Genomic DNA, 21,934 nt, shown 5'->3' on the forward strand with positions numbered 1-21,934 from the left:
TATAAACGCCCGTGTGACTGAGCCCTCAAAGGGGTTTTATGAGATTTTAAAAAAATCAAAAATGGGACAAAATATAGTTTTAAATGCTCTTTTCCTTCTCTTTTAGGTATTTACTGGCATTTTTACAGCAGAAATGTTTTTAAAGTTGGTAGCAATGGATCCGTACTATTACTTTCAGGAAGGCTGGAACATTTTTGATAGCTTTATTGTGTCCCTCAGTTTAATGGAGTTGGGTCTTCAAGGTGTCGAAGGACTTTCTGTATTGCGATCTTTCCGATTGGTATGTTATGATAATGCTTATTTTTCATGCTGCTCTTACATTTGATAAATTGCGCCCTCTGTTGGTACAATAATTTTTAGCAGGCGTTCATAATTCTTTGCTAGTCATGTTAAACTTTCATGGCTTATCTTGTATGAAAGGGGTATTCCCAGTCAGACATTTCTAGCATATGGTATATAGGCTATATACAGGATGTGCCAGAAATGTGTTAGATATGGGTCCCTCACATCTATCTCTAGAACAGGGATCCACCATCCTGTCTCATGCCATAGCCGCTGCTACAGTAGAAATGGCCAGGGTTACAGACACAGCTGAGCTATGGAAACAATTTAACTCACTGTATTACACTGTTTCCATAACTCACATTAACTTCTATGGGAATTACAGAAACGGGGTAGCACAGTCAGCTCGGCAATTTCTGTAATCCTGATGAAGTAGTTGGAACATACAGAGGGGTATTCCCATCGCAACCATTTACCCGTTTGGATCTTCAGAACATGACTTTTTAGGCAACATTCTTATAGTATGGAGTGCCAGTGAAGCATCATCCCTTTACTAGTGTAGCATCTGTTCTTTGCACTACACGCTGCTTAACAGAGGCGCTAGAAAGAAGTGAAGGTCGTTATCGCCAGCAGTAGCCCCCTCTGCCTTAAAGTTTTAGGAAGGCAACTAGATAAATGGAAGCGTAGCACATGTATATGAAATGTTTATAGAAAAACTGAAGACTACTACAAGTCACTATATAGTTATAGGTTTCTCCAAAGCTTTACTCAGGCGCATGCAAATGCTGCACACTGACTGCGTTGCAAATAAATTAACAAAATATTATTAATCAATTATGTAAAAAATGTATAGTGTAAAATTACACTACATAAATTAAAGGGCAACTCCAGCGAAAATACATTTTTTCCATCTCTGCCCCCCTCATCTGATTGCCTGTCATACTCTGGATGTCTCCTGTGTGTATTGCAGTCACTTCCATGCAGTGCAGCCTCCTGTCTGATACTTATTACGTACCATATTGATTTGTAGATTTCTTCTTGCTTTCTCTTCACTATTCTGTGCTTGCAAACCCATGATGCATCAACACAGCATCACATGACCTGTTAGAGCCCGCACCATCCCTGCCTGCAGGGAAGACTCTGCAGTCAGGAGGGTGAGTTGTAAGCTCCTGTGTCATAACTCTGTGACAGGAGCCTCTAAATATCATCAGTACCTGTGAATGGAGTGTCTGTGTCCCCCTTTAAAGCACTTCTGTGTTATGGTCCATGTAATATCTTTACACAGAGGTTTTGCTGAATGAAAAACTAATTTTAAAGCACATAAACCAAAGTAAATCTGAGCTGGTGAGAACTGAAATTACATGACCCACTTGAGGAGAAGAACTCCAGAAGTTTACATGGACCTTACCACAGAAACTGCTTAGAGGCGGACACAGACACTCCTATGATAGTTACTGATGATGATCCCACAGCTCCTGTCACACAGTTATGATAGAGGAGATAACAGCTGATCCTCTTGACTGTATAGTTATGGTCTGTAGCCTATTTAGGTGAATACAGAATGTAATGGCAATATTTTACCTACAGCAAAGAGGCTACAATCTCTAGCTGCTCATGTCATGCTGTGCTGATGCATCATGAGATTGATGTGAACGTGAAAGCAAAAATCTCACCCTTAAGAATGGTTTCTGATAAGCATCAGACAGGGAGCTGCAATGCATGGAAGTGACTGTAGTATACATAGGAGACCTGTAGAGTGTGACAGGCGGTCAGGTGAGGGGAGCAGAGATAAAAATGTGTTTTTGCCAAGGTGTCCCTTTAAAAACATTGCCTTCTTAGGCAGTTTTGAAAGGAAATAAGGATATATATCCAATAAGCCAACAAGGCTCTGTTTAAATTAGCGTTATGGTTTTTGTTCATAATAGTCGCTGTGCCAGCTTTGCCAGACCTATTTTGAAACTGACCTAAAAATTTCCTGTCCGACTCCATAGACTTTAATTGGTCCATCAAGTTCCTGTCAGGGTTTCTGTATTTTTGACAAGAATAGCGCTATAGACTGTGGTTTTCCTGCCATAAAAAATATCAATATCTCTGGCAAAACCCTAAAAATGCTAATGTGAGCATATATTTAGTGGGTAGAAATATACCACCAGTGAAGGTAAGAAGGTCCTGTATGTTCCTAGCATCTACACAAATTATAAAAGCTGCACAGGAAAAATAGGAAGAAATGTCCCCATTTATGAAGACTATCTTCTCATATGCATCGTAGGCTTGTTATGCATATTCATCACTAATTAAAGCGATTGTTGTGCTTTACCAACAGCTGAGAGTCTTCAAGCTAGCCAAGTCCTGGCCCACGCTAAACATGCTGATCAAAATCATTGGAAACTCTGTGGGTGCGTTGGGTAACCTGACCGTAGTGCTGGCCATCATCGTCTTCATTTTTGCTGTGGTGGGGATGCAGTTATTTGGCAAAAATTACAAAGACTGTGTCTGCAAAATAAATCCAGACTGTGTGCTGCCCCGTTGGCACATGAATGATTTCTTTCATTCTTTCCTTATTGTTTTCCGAGTGTTGTGTGGAGAATGGATTGAAACCATGTGGGACTGCATGGAGGTCGCGGGACAGGCTATGTGTTTAGTTGTCTTCATGATGGTGATGGTTATTGGCAACTTGGTGGTTAGTATATACAGTTTTTACATCTTTTATTAATCTGTAAATTTTTTTTAAACTTTCAGATTTTGCCTATATACAGAACAAGTAATGTATGCGGACACAGTATGTACCCTAATAAATGCCTTATGTCTAAGGGCTCCTGTCCAGGGGCGTAGCGATATCCCGCGGCTGATCTCCGCCGTGGGAGCCGCCACCGGGGTGCAGGGGTTTGCTGACTGTTCTCCGAGCTGAGCCTATCTGACAGATGGACTCACCGCAGAGAATTGCGGCAATTAAATCCCGAGAGCGGAGAATCGCTATGATTCTCCGTCGTGGACAGCAGGTTGGTGCTTTCCATAGTAAGTCTATGGACTGCGTTCACTGCGTTCCCCGTGGCCGGATTATCGCCGCGGGGAACGCACTGAAAATTCGCCCGTGGACAGGAGGCCTTAGTCATATCTGTTTATCACAACTTCTGTTGTCCAACACTACTGGCTCAAATGTTACAGTATCCTTCTATAAAGACCCTTTTACATTAGCAGATTTACTGCCAGGGACGAGACCCAACTAACTTTTTAGCGAGTCGATGGGGGCTCGCTCAACTTCATTTTCATGGAGCAATCAGCACTGCTGTATGTGAGTGAACGATCGTCTATCAACCAAACCAGTGAATGAAAACACTAAATTGGGACAATATCTCATACTGAGGGGTGATTCTAACCTATTACACTACAAAATCTCATATATATGGGAGACACAACTAGGGAGATTGACAACGCCCTATCCCCCCATGTATATATTGTCCCTCTAATGGGAAGTTCCTATGGCACAAAAACTGCGTAGCCATACCTGAGACGTACAAACTGAGTCTAAAATCACACTTCCTTTATGTGGTAACACCGTGACCTATACCAGCACGTCTGTTCTGCTCATTGTTGTTTTGTCTTTGTCTTATTTTCTCATCAGTGGATGAGTGTCTTGAGCCCAAAGTGTGTTTTTTTTTTTTTAAAGTAAAAGTAATAAAATATTATAGTTTTAAGGGATCTTCTGTGATTTGGCCAAGAAACTCGGCCCCATATCATGCTTGTGAATGTGCCATGTATTCTGGCAAAAACACCTTGCATCGGTGAAGTTCCGATCCTCCCGTGTGATGGAGGATCAGATGTGTTTCCATTGATTTCAATGGGAAATCTCGCATTGCGCTCACACTGGCATCCTCATCGCACGAAATGTGAGAGTCCTGTGAGGCATTAAAGCTCCCATTGAAAGCAATGGGCGATGCCTTCCAAGGAACTCGAAAAGCTAGAACATGCAGCTCATGTATATGACCCCTTTCAAAAGAATGGGGGTCATATTCGTGCGAGATTTGTGCATCTTGCAATGCTCAAATCTTGCGCAATTTTCTCGGTCATGTGAAACCGTCCTTAGCAGGCTTTCAGTGGGCGTTAAGGCTCAGTGTGTTTTTCTATGAGACTCTTAAGATAAAATGTGATTTATAGATTTATACACAATACACAGAAACATGAAAGATATCTCTTGCACTTGTGTTATGCGCACATATGAATATATCCTCTGTATCGGCGGTAAATATCACTTCCTATTACTTTCTTCTAGGTCCTGAATCTGTTTCTTGCTTTGTTACTGAGCTCATTCAGTGCAGACAATCTGGCTGCCACCGATGATGATGGAGAAATGAACAACCTTCAGATATCAGTCATTCGCATTAAGAAAGGCATAGCTTGGATTAAACTGAAAGTCCACAACTTTATACAAGCACATTTTAAGAAGAAAGACGCCGATGAAAAACCTTTAGATGACATGTATGAGAAAAAGCATTGCCTAGTTAATCATGCCGGGGTGGATATCAATCGAGATATGGAATATCAGAAGAATGGCAATGGCACAACAAGTGGTATAGGAAGCAGTATGGAGAAATATATCATAGATGAGGATCACATGTCTTTCATACATAACCCTAACCTCACAGTCAAAGTGCCAATTGCATTGGGCGAATCTGATTTTGAAAATCTGAATACTGAGGATTTCAGCAGTGTATCTGATGAAGACGGAAGCAAAGATGTGAGTCTTTTACCCTTTTTCTTTTTTCTTTTTAACTTTTACTTCAATCTGCTCCAAAAAGGAAATTGTCGGCAGTACAGGACCCTTAAAAGTAAAGGACTTATTGGGGACTTTTATCGACTTTTTTAGGATAGGTCATCAATAGTTGATTGGTGGGGGTCTGCTGCTCAAGATCACTGTCAATCAGCTGATATTTGGGCCAACTGTCAGTGCAGATAGTTCTCAATGTGAACTGTGCATGTAGTACCAAACCGGGCTGCTGCAATGTTGGAAGCACTATCTGCTTCCAGCGCTGTCTGCACTGACAGGCCCCGGCAATCAGCTGATCAGCAGGGATCCCAAGCAGTGGCTCCTCGCTAATCATATTGATGAACTATCTAGAGGATAAGTCATCAATAGTCCGTAAAAGATCCAGACATATTATTTAAGAAGTATGTCAAGAACATTAAACTGGTATGCAATTACACTCACTCTTTATTTGCAAGTTAGAAACAAATGCACAACATAAATGTCTAGGTTTTTTTGTTTTTTCAACTAAAAAAAACAACTTTCTGAGTTACAGCACTTCAGGAAGAGTGATGCAGTATAATGTCAGAAATGCCCATGTGAGAGAAAAGTACATAAAACAAGAAAATCTAAGCTATAATACAGCAAGTACAAAGCCTATCATGCAAAACAGTGAAAGCACAATAAACAGATCAACTGGAGAGAAGAAAAGCTGTAAATAATGGAGAGCTAAGAGTCCTTTTACAGGCACAGAGATTTGTTCATATGGCCAAAAGATTGAAAGATTTAGCAATGTATTTGCATAAAGTGTTAGAGGCTTTAATGGCCATTAACACTTTAATCATCTTCATTTGCATGTAAAAGAACTTCCTTTTTCCTCCATGAGTTGTTTGCTGATCTGGGAGAGTGTTTAAACAGACACCCAGCTGTGTAAACATCTGCCAGCAGATTCCATTGTTCTCCTCCTGGCAGAGTACACAATGTACTCGTTATGTATGCAAAGCAAAACACAAGAAGTACACTGTGTATCCCGCAGACTTAGGAAAGATGAGAGAAATGCAATCAAATGGAATGTATTTGCCCAGTCCTTCAGTGGCTGAACGATGGATTTTATGCGTAGCTAAAATCTATCGTTCAAACGAAATGTGCACGATACCCGCGTTTACATGTAATGATTATCGCTTACTTTTGGCTGTTTGGACGAATTTTGAGCGATAATCATTGCGTTTAAAAGAGCCTTAAGTGTTGCCATCTGCAGTCACCTACTTAGGGCAAGATAATGATCCCATAAAACAGATTAGCAAACACTGAATGACCATTTGCTTAGAAACACCCATCTAGTAGCACAATGGACCTCCTTGTCCTACAGAACCGCAGCAATTCATCCTGGCATATTCCATTAGGTTTTGAAATCATTCCACAGGAATATTAGCCCTGCAGACCAGATAGGTTCTAGCAGTTTAGATGGAGGTACTGACATACTGTGAACAGCTGACAGGAAGGGGTCATCAAATCATGATGCTTGCACCAAATTCTGACCCTTTTGTCAGCACTGTGCTACAGAAATCTGGGTGCCTCTGACCAGGCGACATTTTTTTACTGCTTAGTCATCCAGTTTTTGCTCTCTTTTGACTCCTGGAGTGCACGACGCAAGTGGAGGCAGCCATTGCTCCACAAATGCAGAGGCAACAAATGGCACAAGGTCAGCAAATCCAACCATTAAATTAAATATGAAGATGCACGTAATTCATGGCTGCAACGATGCAGTGCAAGTAAAAACACGTGGCAACAGCACTCATACACATTTAATATCTGAATGAGGATACATAACTCTTGTATACACTAACCACATAAAGCTGCAAGGTTCTTAGCACCTATTTTGATCAAAGCATGTGGGCCCATCCGTCGCATTCAGGTCACTATTAGAGATGAGCGAACGTGTTCTTCCGAGCTTGATATTCGTGCGAATATTAGGGTGTTCGGGATGTTCGTTATTCGTAACGAACACCATGCGGTGTTCTGGTTATTTTCACTTCCTTCCCTGAGACGTTAGCGCGCTTTTCTGGCCAATTGAAAGACAGGGAAGGCATTACAACTTCCCCCTGTGACGTTCAAGCCCTATACCACCCCCCTGCTGTGAGTGGCTGGGAAGATCAGGTGTCACCCGAACATAAAAGTCGGCCCCTCCCGCGGTTCGCCTCAGATGCCGTGTGAGTTAGATGAGGGACAGTGCTGTTTGTACCGGAGCTGCTGTAGGGAAAGAATTGGTAGTTAGTGTAGGCTTCAAGACCCCCCAAAGGTCCTTATTAGAATCATACGCACCCAGCTACGTTTTACTCCTGGCTTCGCCATTTGCTTTCCTTAATTGGGAAATAAAATACCTGCTCTGCCACAGTTAATAACTCTGCTACCCTCACATTCTGTGACACATTAGCAGGGACACAGCACAGTTATTAAACTTCTCATGTTCATAGAATATACGCAGTGCTGCCTTTTGGTGCCAAAAAACGGAAAATAATTCTATTTGTCCGGCCTCTGTCCGTCCTAAGGGCGGTGGACACGTGTCGGCTGCGTGTGACACCTTTAAAAATCATACGCACCCAGCTACGTTTTACTCCTGGCTTCGCCATTTGCTTTCCTTAATTGGGAAAAAAAATACCTGCTCTGCCACAGTTAATAACTCTGCTACCCTCACGTTCTGTGACACATTAGCAGGGACACAGCACAGTTATTAAACTTCTCATGTTCATAGAATATACACAGTGCTGCCTTTTGGTGCCAAAAAACGGAAAATAATTCTATTTGTCCGGCCTCTGTCCGTCCTAAGGGCGGTGGACACGTGTCGGCTGCGTGTGACACCTTTAAAAATCATACGCACCCAGCTACGTTTTACTCCTGGCTTCGCCATTTGCTTTCCTTAATTGGGAAATAAAATACCTGCTCTGCCACAGTTAATAACTCTGCTACCCTCACATTCTGTGACACATTAGCAGGGACACAGCACAGTTATTAAACTTCTCATGTTCATAGAATATACGCAGTGCTGCCTTTTGGTGCCAAAAAACGGAAAATAATTCTATTTGTCCGGCCTCTGTCCGTCCTAAGGGCGGTGGACACGTGTCGGCTGCGTGTGACACCTTTAAAAATCATACGCACCCAGCTACGTTTTACTCCTGGCTTCGCCATTTGCTTTCCTTAATTGGGAAAAAAAATACCTGCTCTGCCACAGTTAATAACTCTGCTACCCTCACGTTCTGTGACACATTAGCAGGGACACAGCACAGTTATTAAACTTCTCATGTTCATAGAATATACGCAGTGCTGCCTTTTGGTGCCAAAAACCGGAAAATAATTCTATTTGTCCGGCCTCTGTCCGTCCTAAGGGCGGTGGACACGTGTCGGCTGCGTGTGACACCTTTAAAAATCATACGCACCCAGCTACGTTTTACTCCTGGCTTCGCCATTTGCTTTCCTTAATTGGGAAATAAAATACCTGCTCTGCCACAGTTAATAACTCTGCTACCCTCACGTTCTGTGACACATTAGCAGGAAAACAGCACAGTTATTAAACTTAGATTATTCATTCACTAGAGGCAGTGGGGCCTTTCGTTTTCAAAAAAGGTAAAAAATTATATTTGGCCTGCAGTCTTGCGCCAATTTATTTCCTGCCTGTGAAATCAAATCACTGGTAATACAGCATGCTGAGGGGTAGGGGTAGGCCTAGAGGACGTGGACGCGGCCGAGGACGCGGAGGCCCAAGTCAGGGTGTGGGCACAGGCCAAGCTCCTGATCCAGGTGTGTCGCAGCCGACTGCTGCGCGATTAGGAGAGAGGCACGTTTCTGGCGTCCCCACATTCATCGCCCAATTAATGGGTCCACGCGGGAGACGGTTATTAGAAAATGAGCAGTGTGAGCAGGTCCTGTCCTGGATGGCAGAAAGTGCTTCGAGCAACCTATCGTCTACCCGCAGTTCTGCGCCGTCCACTGCTGCCAATCCGAATCCTCTGTCTGCTGCTCCTCCTTCCTCCCAGCCTCCTCACTCCACTACAATAACACCTGCTCAGGAGCGGGAGCACTCCCAGGAACTGTTCTCGGGCCCCTGCTTAGATTGGGCAGCAGCGGTTCCTCTCCCACCAGAGGAGTTTATCGTCACTGATGCCCAACCATTCGAAAGTTCCCGGGGTCCGGGGGAAGAGGCTGGGGACTTCCGCCAACTGTCTCAACAACTTTCTGTGGGTGAGGAGGACGATGACGATCAGACACAGTTGTCTTGCAGTGAGGTAGTAGTAAGGGCAGTAAGTCCGAGGGAGCAGCGCACAGAGGATTCGGAGGAAGAGCAGCAGGACGATGAGGTGACTGACCCCACCTGGTGTGCAACGCTTACTCAGGAGGACAGGTCTTCAGAGGGGGAGTCAAGGGCATCAGCAGGGCAGGTTGCAAGAGGCAGTGCGGTGGCCAGGGGTAGAGGCAGGGCCAGACCGAATAATCCACCAACTGTTTCCCAAAGGGCCCCCTCGCGCCATGCCACCCTGCAGAGGCCGAGGTGCTCTAAGGTCTGGCAGTTTTTCACAGAGACGCCTGACGACCGACGAACAGCGGTGTGCAACCTTTGTCGCGCAAAGCTCAGCCGGGGAGCCAACACCAACAGCCTCACCACCACCACCATGCGCAGACATATGATGGCCAAGCACCCCGCAAGGTGGGACGAAGGCCGTTCAGCGCCTCCGGTTTGCACCCCTGCCTCTCCCCCTGTGCCCCAACCTGCCACTGAGATGCAACCCCCCTCTCAGGACACAGGCACTACCGTCTCCTGGCCTGCACCCACACCCTCACCTCCGCTGTCCTCGGCCCCATCCAGCAGTGTAGTTCAGCGCACCGTCCAGCCGTCGCTTGCGCAACTGTTGGAGCGCAAGCGCAAGTACGCCGCCACGCACCCGCACGCTCAAACGTTAACCGTCCGCATAGCAAAATTCATCAGCCTTGAGATGCTGCCGTATAGGGTTGTGGAAACGGAGTCCTTCAAAAGTATCATGGAGGCGGCGGCCCCGCGCTACTCAGTTCCCAGTCGCCACTACTTTTCCCGATGTGCCGTCCCAGCCCTGCACGACCACGTCTCCCGCAACATTGTACGCGCCCTCACCAACGCGGTTACTGCCACGGTCCACTTAACTGCGGACACGTGGACAAGCACAGGCGGGCAGGGCCACTACATCTCCCTGACGGCACATTGGGTGAATTTAGTGGAGGCTGGGACAGAGTCAGAGCCCGGGACCGCTGACGTCCTACCCACCCCCAGAATTGCGGGCCCCAGCTCGGTGGTGGTATCTGCGGAGGTGTATGCTTCCTCCACTAAAGCAACCTCCTCCTCCTCCTCCTCCTCCTCTGTCTCGCAATCAAGATGTGTTAGCAGCAGCATGTCGCCAGCAGTCGGTGTCGCGCGGTGTGGCAGCACAGCGTTGGGCAAGCGTCAGCAGGCCGTGCTGAAACTACTCAGCTTAGGCGATAAGAGGCACACGGCCCACGAACTGCTGCAGGGTCTGACACAGCAGACCGACCGCTGGCTTGCGCCGCTGAGCCTCCAACCGGGCATGGTCGTGTGTGACAACGGCCGTAACCTGGTGGCGGCTCTGCAGCTCGGCAGCCTCACGCACGTGCCATGCCTGGCCCACGTCTTTAATTTGGTGGTTCAGCGCTTTCTGAAAAGCTACCCACGCTTGTCAGACCTGCTCGTAAAGGCGCGCCGGCTCTGTGCACATTTTCGCAAGTCCCACACGGACGCTGCCACCCTGCGCACCCTGCAACATCACTTTAAGCTGCCAGTGCACCGACTGCTGTGCGACGTGCCCACACGGTGGAACTCTACGCTCCACATGTTGGCCAGGCTCTATGAACAGCGTAGAGCTATAGTCGAATACCAACTCCAACATGGGCGGCGCAGTGGGAGTCAGCCTCCTCAATTCCTTTCAGAAGAGTGGGCCTGGTTGGCAGACATCTGCCATGTCCTTGGTAATTTTGAGGAGTCTACCCAGGTGGTGAGCGGCGATGCTACAATCATTAGCGTCACCATTCCTCTGCTATGCATCTTGAGAAATTCCCTGCAAACCATAAAGGCAGCTGCTTTGCGCTCGGAAACGGGGGCGGGGGAAGACAGTATGCCGCTGGATAGTCAGGGCACCCTCCTGTCTATTTCTCAGCGCGTACAGGAGGAGGAGGAGCATGAGGAGGATGAGGAGGAGGGGGAAGAGACAGCTTGGGCCGCTGCTGACGGTACACCGGCTGATTGCCTGTCATCCTTTCAGCGTGTATGGCCTGAGGAGGAGGAGGAGGAGGATCCTGAAAGTGATCTTCCTAGTGACGACAGCCATGTGTTGCGTACAGGTACCCTGGCACACATGGCTGACTTCATGTTAGGATGCCTTTCTCGTGACCCTCGCGTTGCACGCATTCTGGCCACGACGGATTACTGGGTGTACACACTGCTCGATCCACGGTATAAGGAGAACCTGCCCACTCTGATTCCCGAAGAGGAAAGGGGTTTAAGAGTGTTGCTATACCACAGGACCCTTGCGGACAAGCTGATGGTAAAATTCCCAGCCGACAGCGCTAGTGGCAGAAGGCGCAGTACCGAGGGCAAGGTAGCAGGGGATGTGCGTAGATCGAGCAGCATGTACATCCCAGGCAGTGCAACAGTCTTTAAGGGCCTGGCCAGCTTTATGGCTCCCCACCAAGACTGTGTCACCGCTCCCCAGTCACGGCTGAGTCGGCGGGAGCACTGTAAAAGGATGGTGAGGGAGTACGTAGCGGATCGCACGACCATCCTTGGTGACGCCTCTGCCCCCTACAACTACTGGGTGTCGAAGCTGGACACGTGGCCTGAACTAGCGCTGTATGCCCTGGAGGTGCTTGCTTGTCCTGCGGCTAGCGTCTTGTCGGAGAGGGTGTTTAGTGCGGCTGGGGGAATCATCACAGATAAGCGTAGCCGCTTGTCAACCAACAGTGCCGACAGGCTAACACTCATCAAGATGAACAAAGGCTGGATTTCCCCAGACTTCTGTTCTCCACCAGCGGACAGCAGCGATACGTAAGCAATACGTAGGCTGCACCCGCGGATGGAAGCTACGTTCTCTCTCACCATCCAAAACGGGGACATTTCTGCTTCATCAATCTGTGTCTAATATTCCTCCTCCTGCTCCTCCTCCTGAAACCTCACGTAATCACGCTGAACGGGCAATTTTTCTTAGGGCCACAAGGCTCACTCAAATAATTTTTCTGAACAATTTTTATAAGTTTCAATGCGCTTAAAAGCGTTGGAACTTTAACTTGAACCAATTTTTCGTTACACTGGGCTGCCTCCAGGCCTAGTTACCACTTAAGCCACATTAACCAAAGCGATTCACCTGCCATCTTGGTTGGGCATGGCCAATTTTTACTGAGGTACATTAGTACTGTTGGTACACCAAATTTTTGGGGCCCTCACCTACAGTGTAATCATAGCAATTTGTATGTTCTTCGCCTGCACTCATGGTACAGAAAGGTGTGTGGGGTTGGCCTACACTTTAGCTACATAAATGTAACTTGGGCCTTGGCTATACTAAGGCTACTGACATGGAACGAAGACTGCGCTCTCGCTATACTGCTTCGGAATTGTTACTGGGGCCTGTCTTGAGTGCTACTATTGCTGACATGGAACGAAGACTGCGCTCTCGCTATACTGCTTCGGAATTGTTACTGGGGCCTGTCTTGAGTGCTACTATTGCTGACATGGAACGAAGACTGCGCTCCCGCTATACTGCTTCGGAATTGTTACTGGGGCCTGTCTTGAGTGCTACTATTGCTGACATGGAACGAAGACTGCGCTCCTCCTATAATGCTGCTAGTGATATGTTAGTGGGGCCTGTCCTAATGCTACGGCTGAAATGTTACGAATTCTGGCCTCTGCCTATACCGCTGCTAATGGTATGTCTCTGGGGTGTGGAAACAGAGGCTTCCCAAAGACATGATAGCGGCGAGGCCATTTCCCACCAACGCGGTTACTGTAAAGGTGCATATAACCACGGACACGTGGAGAGGACACGTAGTGCCTCAAAAACATCCCCCTCCTCCTCCAACAGGGAAAACATTCTTGGCAAATGCCTTTACATTGGTTCGTCTGGTGGCAGTCCAAGAATTTCACCTTTACCGACACAACGAGAGCCCCCACACCATCCCCCCGCCACGGCCCACTTAATCCTGGCCGCATTCCGAAAACCAACAAAATACAACCGTGCTACTAGGTCCGCAGTCACCACCACATTACCACCAACGCGGTTACTGTTAAGGTACATATTACCAGTCTGACTGGGGCATGCAGACACCTTGACAGAATGAATAGTGTGTGGCACATAGGTTCCCCATTGCTATGCCCACGTGTGCAGCTCCTGATGGCGGTGGCACAGGATTCTATTTCTCATTGCTTCTGTACAGCATTGTGGGCTATCGCCCCGCCCCTTTTAAAGAGGGCCGCTGCCTAGCCATGCCAACCCTCTGCAGTGTGTGCCTGCGGTTCCTCCTCATGGCAGACGCACTTCTAAATAGACATGAGTGTGGCGTGGCATGAGGGCAGCTGAAGGCTGCGCAGGGACACTTTGGTGTGCGCTGTGGGGGGGAGGGGGGGCGGTTGGTCAGCATGTAACCCAGGAGAAGTGGCAGCGGAGTGTCATCCAGGCAGTGATTGTGCTTTGTTGTAGCTAGTGTGGTGCTTAGCAAAGGTATGCCATGCTAATGAGGGCTTTTCAGAAGTAAAAGTTGTTGGGAGGGGGGGGGGCCCACTCTTGCCGGTATTGTGGCTTAATAGTGGGACCTGTGAACTTGAGATGCAGCCCAACATGTAGCCCCTCGCCTGCCCTATCCGTTTCTGTGTCATTCCCATCACTTTCTTGAATTGCCCAGATTTTCACACATGAAAACTTTAGCGAGCATCGGCGAAATACAAAAATGCTCTGGTCGCCCATTGACTTCAATGGGGTTCGTTGTTCGAAACGAACCCTCGAGCATCGCGGGAAGTTCGTTCCGAATAACGAACACCCGAACATTTTGGTGTTCGCTCATCTCTAGTCACTATGCTTTCGGATGGGTCCTAACAGGTACATTTCTGCTTGTACTGTATTGTCACAGCTATTGCTTGCATGCACCATCACCTTTAATTTTTGTTGATCTTCTGACCTTGTGCCTTTTGTAGCAGGAGCTTCAGAGTAGTCCTCTGAGACAGGGCAGTGTAATTCTAGAAAAGTCTAAACAGGTGTTGCTTTTTCAATTTGGTGGTAAAATAAACCAAATGGTGCAAAATCATGTTACATGAATTGACTAAAGTAGAGATTATAATTTAGGCAGATTATGGATGTTTCAGAATACTTTACAATCTCTATCAGAATTGCATTCTTTTTCACATTTTTACGTATTTTCCGCAGAAACTCGATGACACCAGTTCCTCAGAAGGTAGCACCATTGACATCAAGGAAGAAGCTGAAGAAGTTCCAGTAGAACAGCCAGAAGAATATCTGGATCCAGATAACTGCTTTACAGATGGTGGGTTCCCACACTGTTGTTTGTATTTTAGCATGGGGTTGGTAATTTTGCTGTATACAAGTTAAAACCTTTTATGAGATTGCTACACCACACATTGGCTTTAACTTTTTGGTGGAAATGGTATTCTTAGTGATAGAAGGAAGTGGCTGGAATACAGCCTAATGTGGTAAAGCGCAGAAAATAGAACCCATTGATTTCGAAGCCATTTCGGCCATGCAAAAAAATACACAGCATGCTCTATTTTCCAAAGCAATTTTGCAGGAAAAAAGGACATCTTGAACTCATTAAACTAATTGGCCATTTTATTGGTTAGAGCATTGGTACATGTTCTTGCCATGCACAATTGCACATCACTTATGCGTCAAAAAGTACTGTAAAATACACTGTAATACACTCAAAAATACGACGAGCATCCCAAAAAAATGCATCGCAAATGCATATACGTTTCTTTGAATCCTGCTTTAGAAATGAGACCTTGTTTTGTGGGGTGATTGAAGAGTTTTTAGATGAAATATACAAGTGTTGTCTTGTTACATAGGCATACATACACTAGTATATAGGTATAGCAGTTAAAGTGGTGTTCCCAGCGAACGGATGTGGATCCCTTTTGGCTTTCACCCAACCGACTGTGGTCTGGTCTTACCTGTGGGGACCCCCAACCAGCTACTTGCAGATGTAGCCTCTCTTATGTGGCAGCGAACGCCAAACAAGACCGAGGTGCAGTATCTGAGGGTGTGAACAGAAAGGGAATATTTAAGGTGCCTTTACGTGGCCATATAGTCACTCAATTGGACACATTCAAACAGTCATTCAGTGCAAACATGGCCACCAACAGGGTGACCAGTAATAAGTTTCTTACCAAAAAAAGTTGCTGGTTGATCAGAAGTCATCTGGTCTAATGTCAGTCATTCCTATTTGAATGACTTGTGAACAATTTTGGATGGATATTCTCTCTGCTCCGTTTAAAAGCAATGATTCTTGTTCTTGTTCTTCAACGACTTTTCTGAGGGACTATCTGAGTGCTAGTTGTTCTGTGTGAAGGTACTTTTAGCCAAGATCAAGACAGGCAGTACGGAATCAGGATTGTGGTCAGGACTGGCAGAACGAGTGCAATGCAATAAACAGTCCAAGTCAGGGCAGGCATCTGGCAGAGAGAGTAGTCCTATAGACGTAGTCAGGGATGGAGAAGTCCAAATAGACAGGAAAACTGATGAACACACAAACTACTGATCAGGCTTTCACAATAGGGTGGAAGCAAATTGCTTAGACATCATCCTCATAGGTAGGATGCCAACTATAGCAGGGTTTTCAGAGGACAGGTTGGGGAGGCATAAACTGGGCACGCACTAGCCCTTTAAGTATGGGAGTGGACATGCCCTACAGGCAGATGTACGGGACTGCATGGCAGACAGGAGTGTGAATAGTGGCCACCTGCTGTGGTGACACCAAAAGCCAGTGAGCAAAGATGGCAGCCACGGCAATGCTCCTTGACTGCTGTATTAGCAAAAACATGTTTTGGATCAAGAATTATCTACATGTCCTATATATTCTATATACACTTTGATGCTTGTCCAATTATCTACTTTAACATAAGTATATTTTTGAAACCTGTTGCACTTTAAAAGTTTAAAAAAAAGCTTTATGTATTCTGTATAGGGTGTGTGGCACGTTTCAAGTGTTGTCAAGTCAGCGTAGAAGAAGGGATTGGAAAGAGTTGGTGGACCCTGCGGAAAACCTGTTTCCTTATAGTGGAACACAACTGGTTTGAAACCTTTATCATCTTCATGATCTTGTTGAGCTCCGGGGCTTTGGTAAGTGTTGTATTTATCTTCATCCTGTTGTAGACATTCTGAAAAGTTGTTTATTTGTGTCACACACTTCGTTGCTACATAGCACATTGCATTCAGGTATAGTATAAGGCCTCATGTCCACTTACACGCACGGAATCCATCTGCTGAATCCCGCAGCGGAATCAAGCCGTGCCCGCAGACATGGATAGGAAAATACATTTTCTTACCTGTCCTGCTCCAGCGCGGGTCTCCTCTGTGCCTGCTGGTCGGATCTTCTTTCTTCAGCAGGGCGGATGCATCCGGACGCGCCGGCGACATGCCAGACGCATGCGCGGTGCAATTTTATTATTATTTTTTTAATCTCCTGCTTTTCTGCGGATTCGCGGCACGTCCACAGGAAAAATATTCCATTGAAGCCGTCCCACGGGATCCACAGGAAAATAAAGCATGCTGCGATTTCTACCCTCAAATGCGATCTGCACGCCGGGTAAAAAAATCACATCCGCATGCTTTATTTAAATTGTTTTGCAGATGCTAATGCATCCCTATGGGAGGCTTGATTTGTGGATCTCCCACATCAAATCTGCCTGTGGACATTGGGCCTAAAATATGGCTCAGGCTCTGCATGACATATGCAAAACTTTGTGTCACATGCAAGGAATAACAATGGCTCAAGGCAACCTAATTATCGCCACTTGAAAAATAGCGGTATATCCTGATTGGCTGCCATGATCAATGCCTGTTATTTTTGTATACTGTAGTTGCCATGTTTGAGGTCCATTGTTTGTGTGTACTTGCTATTTTTGTATACTGTAACCTCACCAGCTGTAGGCTTGGCGGAAAGTGCATTTGGGCTGGGTTCACACGGAGTGGAATTTCCGTGCAGACTTTCTGGACGGAAATTCCGCCGGCAATCTTTAACCTGAGATTAAGCAGCAAAGTGGACCAGATTTGACAAGATCTCGTCCACACGCTACGGACAGGCCGCTGCGGCCAAGCCGCGCTGAAACTGACATGCCATGCGGAATTCAAAGCCACGGCATGTCAATTTTATTGCCATTTCCGCTGACGGCTCTCTCCTCTCTATGGGGAGAGATGGCCACAGTGGAACAAGCCGCTTTCAAAACCCACGCCAAAACCTGCGGGACTTCAGCTGCGGGACTTCAGCTGCGGGAATTTCTGTGCGGTCCTGCTGCGGACATTCATCGAGATTTCCGTGTGAACCCAGCCTTTGTGAGATCTGTAGAGATAACTGTATCTGCACAGAATACTACCTGAACCTGAGAAATGGCTGCATAGACAGAAGTCACTTTCCTTTTACTTTAAGTTCCTCAATAGAGATGTTGTGTCCCATTGGATTGGCATTTCTTATCTCCAGTGTGTTACAACCTTTTTTATTTGTTTTGTTTGTCAATGTCAGCATCTCTTGTGGCACTTTTTATATTGTATTAAGTTTACATAATTACTGGAAATGCAAATTAATGTGAAAAAATTGGCTTATTTTTGTAGAATACATTTACCCTATTCGTATTTCTAGAGTCAGAATTGTATTTCCTGATAATTATAATAATTTGTTTGTTTCTGAAGTTTCTATTGCAGTGTTTCACCTTTTATAATGAACATTGTATCTCATTACAGCAGATCTGTCATCTGAATATACTGTCCTATGTAAGGGCAGCATGTTACAGCTACTGCTCCATTCTCATATTAGCTAAAATAGCAACTTGCTGTTTGACTAATAGAGCAATGAAAGAATACAGTGGATTTATAGAATTAGTTGTACTCTAGAGGGGAGCATCCCCACTGCCTCTTTCCTCATCTACTCCTTACAGAGGTAATTGACGGTCTGCTGTGTATACGTGTATTCACAGCAGCCTGTCAACAGAGGCTGGCTTGCACATTTTAGCCTGGGAGGGGGGGGGGGGGGGGGGGGGGCACAGCACTAGCCCATGAGTTGTGGCCCACCCTAAAGGGTAAAAATGCATAGTGTGGCTGGCCACACAAATTACAGTAATGGCAAAATTGTGTAGTCATTGGTCTCCGCGGATGAATGTAGGCTAGTTTGTGTGGCCAGTCACACTGTGCATCACCACCGGAACCAAGCTCAGTACATAAATACAGCTCTAGAACCAAGCTCAGTACATGAATTCAGAACTAGAACTATGCTCAGTTCATAAATACACCACCAGAACCAAGCTCAGGACATAAATGTAGCTCCAGAACCAAGCTCAGGACATAAATGCAGCTCTAGAACCAAGCTCAGGACATAAATGCAGCTCCAGAACCAAGCTCAGCACATAAATGCAGCTCCAGAACCAAGCTCAGGACATAAATGCAGCTCTAGAACCAAGCTCAGGACATAAATACAGCACTAGAACCAAGCTTAGTACACAAATACAACCATAGAACTAAGCTTAAAACATAAATACAACAGAACCCCAGAACTATATTTGGGTAAGTTCACTTACCAAATCAAACAATCACCCGATAATAAATGCCGCACTGACACAATGCACTGAGTTCTTTGTGCAGACTTCAGACTTTAGGACATAACGAATCGTTGTATTTTTTGTACATCCTCCTCTTTATTGAAAAATGTCTGAATCCGCATCTACATAAAATAGAATATCTTATCCAATGCACTTTTATTTACAGGCCTTTGAAGATATCTACATAGAACAACGCAAGACCATTCGAACAGTTCTCGAGTATGCAGATAAGGTTTTCACTTACATTTTCATCCTGGAAATGTTACTGAAGTGGCTGGCCTATGGATTTGTCAAGTTCTTCACGAATGCCTGGTGCTGGCTTGACTTCCTCATAGTTGATGTATGTATCATTTTATCTCTGTTTTATTGAAGAGGCATTAAAAATATAGCTTAGTCCAGTTAGAACGGTCTAGTTTAGGCTATTGCGACCCAACCATGTTATTACATTAACTTACGCAACCTTTCTTTAGTACAGAAGATGATGGGTTATACAGATGAAATGTGAAATGTAATGATGTATAATTATGCATATAACGCCCTGAGCCTTATCATATATGGAAAGATAACAAATAACCGTGCTGATAGAGATGCTATAATCAGGCCCCAGCTTTGTGTTTTGCAGGCAATCAGTTAGATGTATGTCTTGGAGAGTTTAGTGTAGAGGAATATTTAGGGAAGATGTGACTGTAAGTTCGGATAAATGCATGCAAAATAGTGCTTTCCTCTATACAAACAAGTATTTAAATAACCTTATAATAGAGAAAGAAGTATGGTGGATTGAAAGGTTTATCCCACAAATAAAGCTATTGGGGTCCTACAACAGAGGCCCCGCACACATCCTGGAGTTACTGAGACCTCCATCAATACTAGATTGGTGAGGTTTCAGCTTCAGGACTCCCACAACTATCATATAAAAATCCGTTGTGGAGCAACCAGTTTGATGATAACGTTTGTAAGGATGCCTTTACAGGGGTCAACTTTTGGTCCCCCAAAATTCCTCAAATGAGCAATATTCAGCGATAGTTGTCCCATGTAAACATGGGATCTGACAGGGTACTGAGCGAACAATTGCTCACTAGTCCCTTTGTCTCAGCTCACTCAAAACGAAGCGACTAGTGAGCGACTCTCCCTCCGTGTAAACCGGCAGTCATTTTTCATTCTCCGCCTGCATTCCGTGAGCAACTATCACTCCTGTGTGAAAGCAAGGGAGCGACAGTTGTCCCCCGTAACCCAAACACAAGTATTCAAGCAATGCTCAGATATGCAGTACTGTGCAAAAGATTTAAGCGGCAGGTGTGGGGAAAAAATGCTGCAAAGTAAGTAAAAAGTGCTGCTTTCAAAAATAGAAGTGTTAATAGTTTATTTTTGTCAATGACCAAAATGCAAAGTGAATGAACAAAAGAGAAATCTAAATCAAATCAATATTTGGTGTGACCGCCCTTTACCTTCAAAACTACATCAATTCTTCTACACAGGTTTTGAAGGAACTCTGCAGGGAGGTTGTTCCAAACATCTTTTAGAACTCACCACAGATCTTCTGTCTATTCATGTAATCCAAGACAGACTGGATGATGATGAGATCAGGGCTCCGTGGGGCCCTATCATCACTTCCAGGACTCCTTGTTCTTCTTTACGATGAGGATAGTTCTCAGTAACATTGGCTAGATGTTTGGGATCGTTGTCCTGCTGTAGAATACATTTTGGGAGCCAATCAGGCACCTTCTATTTTTGAAATGATTCTTACTTTGCAGCATCTTAATCATCTATTCTTGAGTTTAAATTATCGTATCATATCAGTAACTTAAAGTGCTTGCAGGGGCTTTCTTATCCACAGGGTAGGGCATGAATGTCTAATACGGTAGCTGCTCTCCTCTGGGCATTTAACTTGTTGGAAAAACACTTGAGTTCTGCCATCTAGGCTGAATGTATAGGTGACTTCCTCCAGAGAAGGCTTTTGGGGTTTATGGAAAGAGGCGATGTAGACAGACCCTCACCTAAACATGCATATCCTATGGAGGATGGGGATACCCCTTCAAAGTTGCTTACTAAATATCTTCTTTTAAATTTACTTTTATGTTGTAATGACACATAGCTCATTTAAATAATTTCATGGATTGTTGAAATTCAGTATGTGCTGCTCTTTGAAATATCCTATTAGAGAATTCTGAGTTAATAGATGGGATCCACCTTTTAGGACCCTCATCTATGAGCCAGAACACACAGCAACTAGAAATAGCACCTCTCCCTCAAAAAGGCCCTACATGTCCGTGCATTAGTTTGACAGTCCATTGATTTTAATAGGTACTTTGTAATACTTTATTTCCCCTGGGGAGGCACTGCAGGGAAATGAAACACTTTCTGCCGTGTTTCTCCACAGATTACAGCTGATTGCTGGGAAATCTACTTGTGGTCAGGGACCTTTCTAACAAAAAAGGATTGTCCAGTTAAGAGAAGCTGGAATGAATTGCAATTCATTATAATGATTTACATGTGTCTGAACATGACGATAATACTAAGTTAATGTATGAGTTAAGTCAGAATAACTTTTACAGAAAATTTCTCTTTTGCACAATTTTTTACAGTTAAAATGTATATTAAAATATATATATTTTTTTAAATAGTATTTTTTTACCTATATTTTTTAATGATTTAGAACTCCATATATTTTCTTTCCTCCTTTGAATCAATATTTCATTTATTTGGAGGCAGTTCTGCTCTGTGAAACTGTCATATGAGCTCTCGGTATACACTGCTCTCTGGTAACAGGACATCATGTAAGCTGAAAAAAATAAGTACAAATATATTAAACAATTTTTGAAGATTTAAGGGGCCAAATCGGTGAATTCTTTTGTTTTCATTTATTATGTAACTAGCCCACCAGTATTTATATGTTGGCTACTATTACTTGGCGTTATGTTCTCTCAATAACTCAGTTTTTCAGTCCTGTGTGATGATATTACATGGACTCTACCACACAAGCTCTTTATGCAGTGGTGGACACAGAACCTGCTATCACAGTTACCTGCTGGTAAAATTAGGTTCTGTAGTGTATTTAGGTGAATATAGAA

General features: G+C 44.9%; 1 protein-coding gene across 5 annotated transcripts in view; it reads left to right on the forward strand.

Annotated features, from left to right (window-relative positions):
• Nucleotides 1-21,934, forward strand: part of SCN8A (sodium voltage-gated channel alpha subunit 8) — a 122,567-nt gene that overhangs the window by 64,361 nt on the left and 36,272 nt on the right. For all 5 annotated transcript variants that reach the window (XM_066584357.1, XM_066584355.1, XM_066584354.1 and 2 more), the window contains 6 exons: nt 107-280; nt 2,606-2,962; nt 4,553-5,017; nt 14,470-14,587; nt 16,244-16,398; nt 19,033-19,206. In XM_066584357.1, the coding sequence (XP_066440454.1) occupies nt 107-280; nt 2,606-2,962; nt 4,553-5,017; nt 14,470-14,587; nt 16,244-16,398; nt 19,033-19,206 (1,443 nt within the window). The remainder of the gene's footprint in view (nt 1-106; nt 281-2,605; nt 2,963-4,552; nt 5,018-14,469; nt 14,588-16,243; nt 16,399-19,032; nt 19,207-21,934) is intronic.

The sequence above is a fragment of the Eleutherodactylus coqui genome, chromosome 1, assembly GCF_035609145.1.
Source record: "Eleutherodactylus coqui strain aEleCoq1 chromosome 1, aEleCoq1.hap1, whole genome shotgun sequence".
Lineage (NCBI taxonomy): Eukaryota > Metazoa > Chordata > Amphibia > Anura > Eleutherodactylidae > Eleutherodactylus > Eleutherodactylus coqui.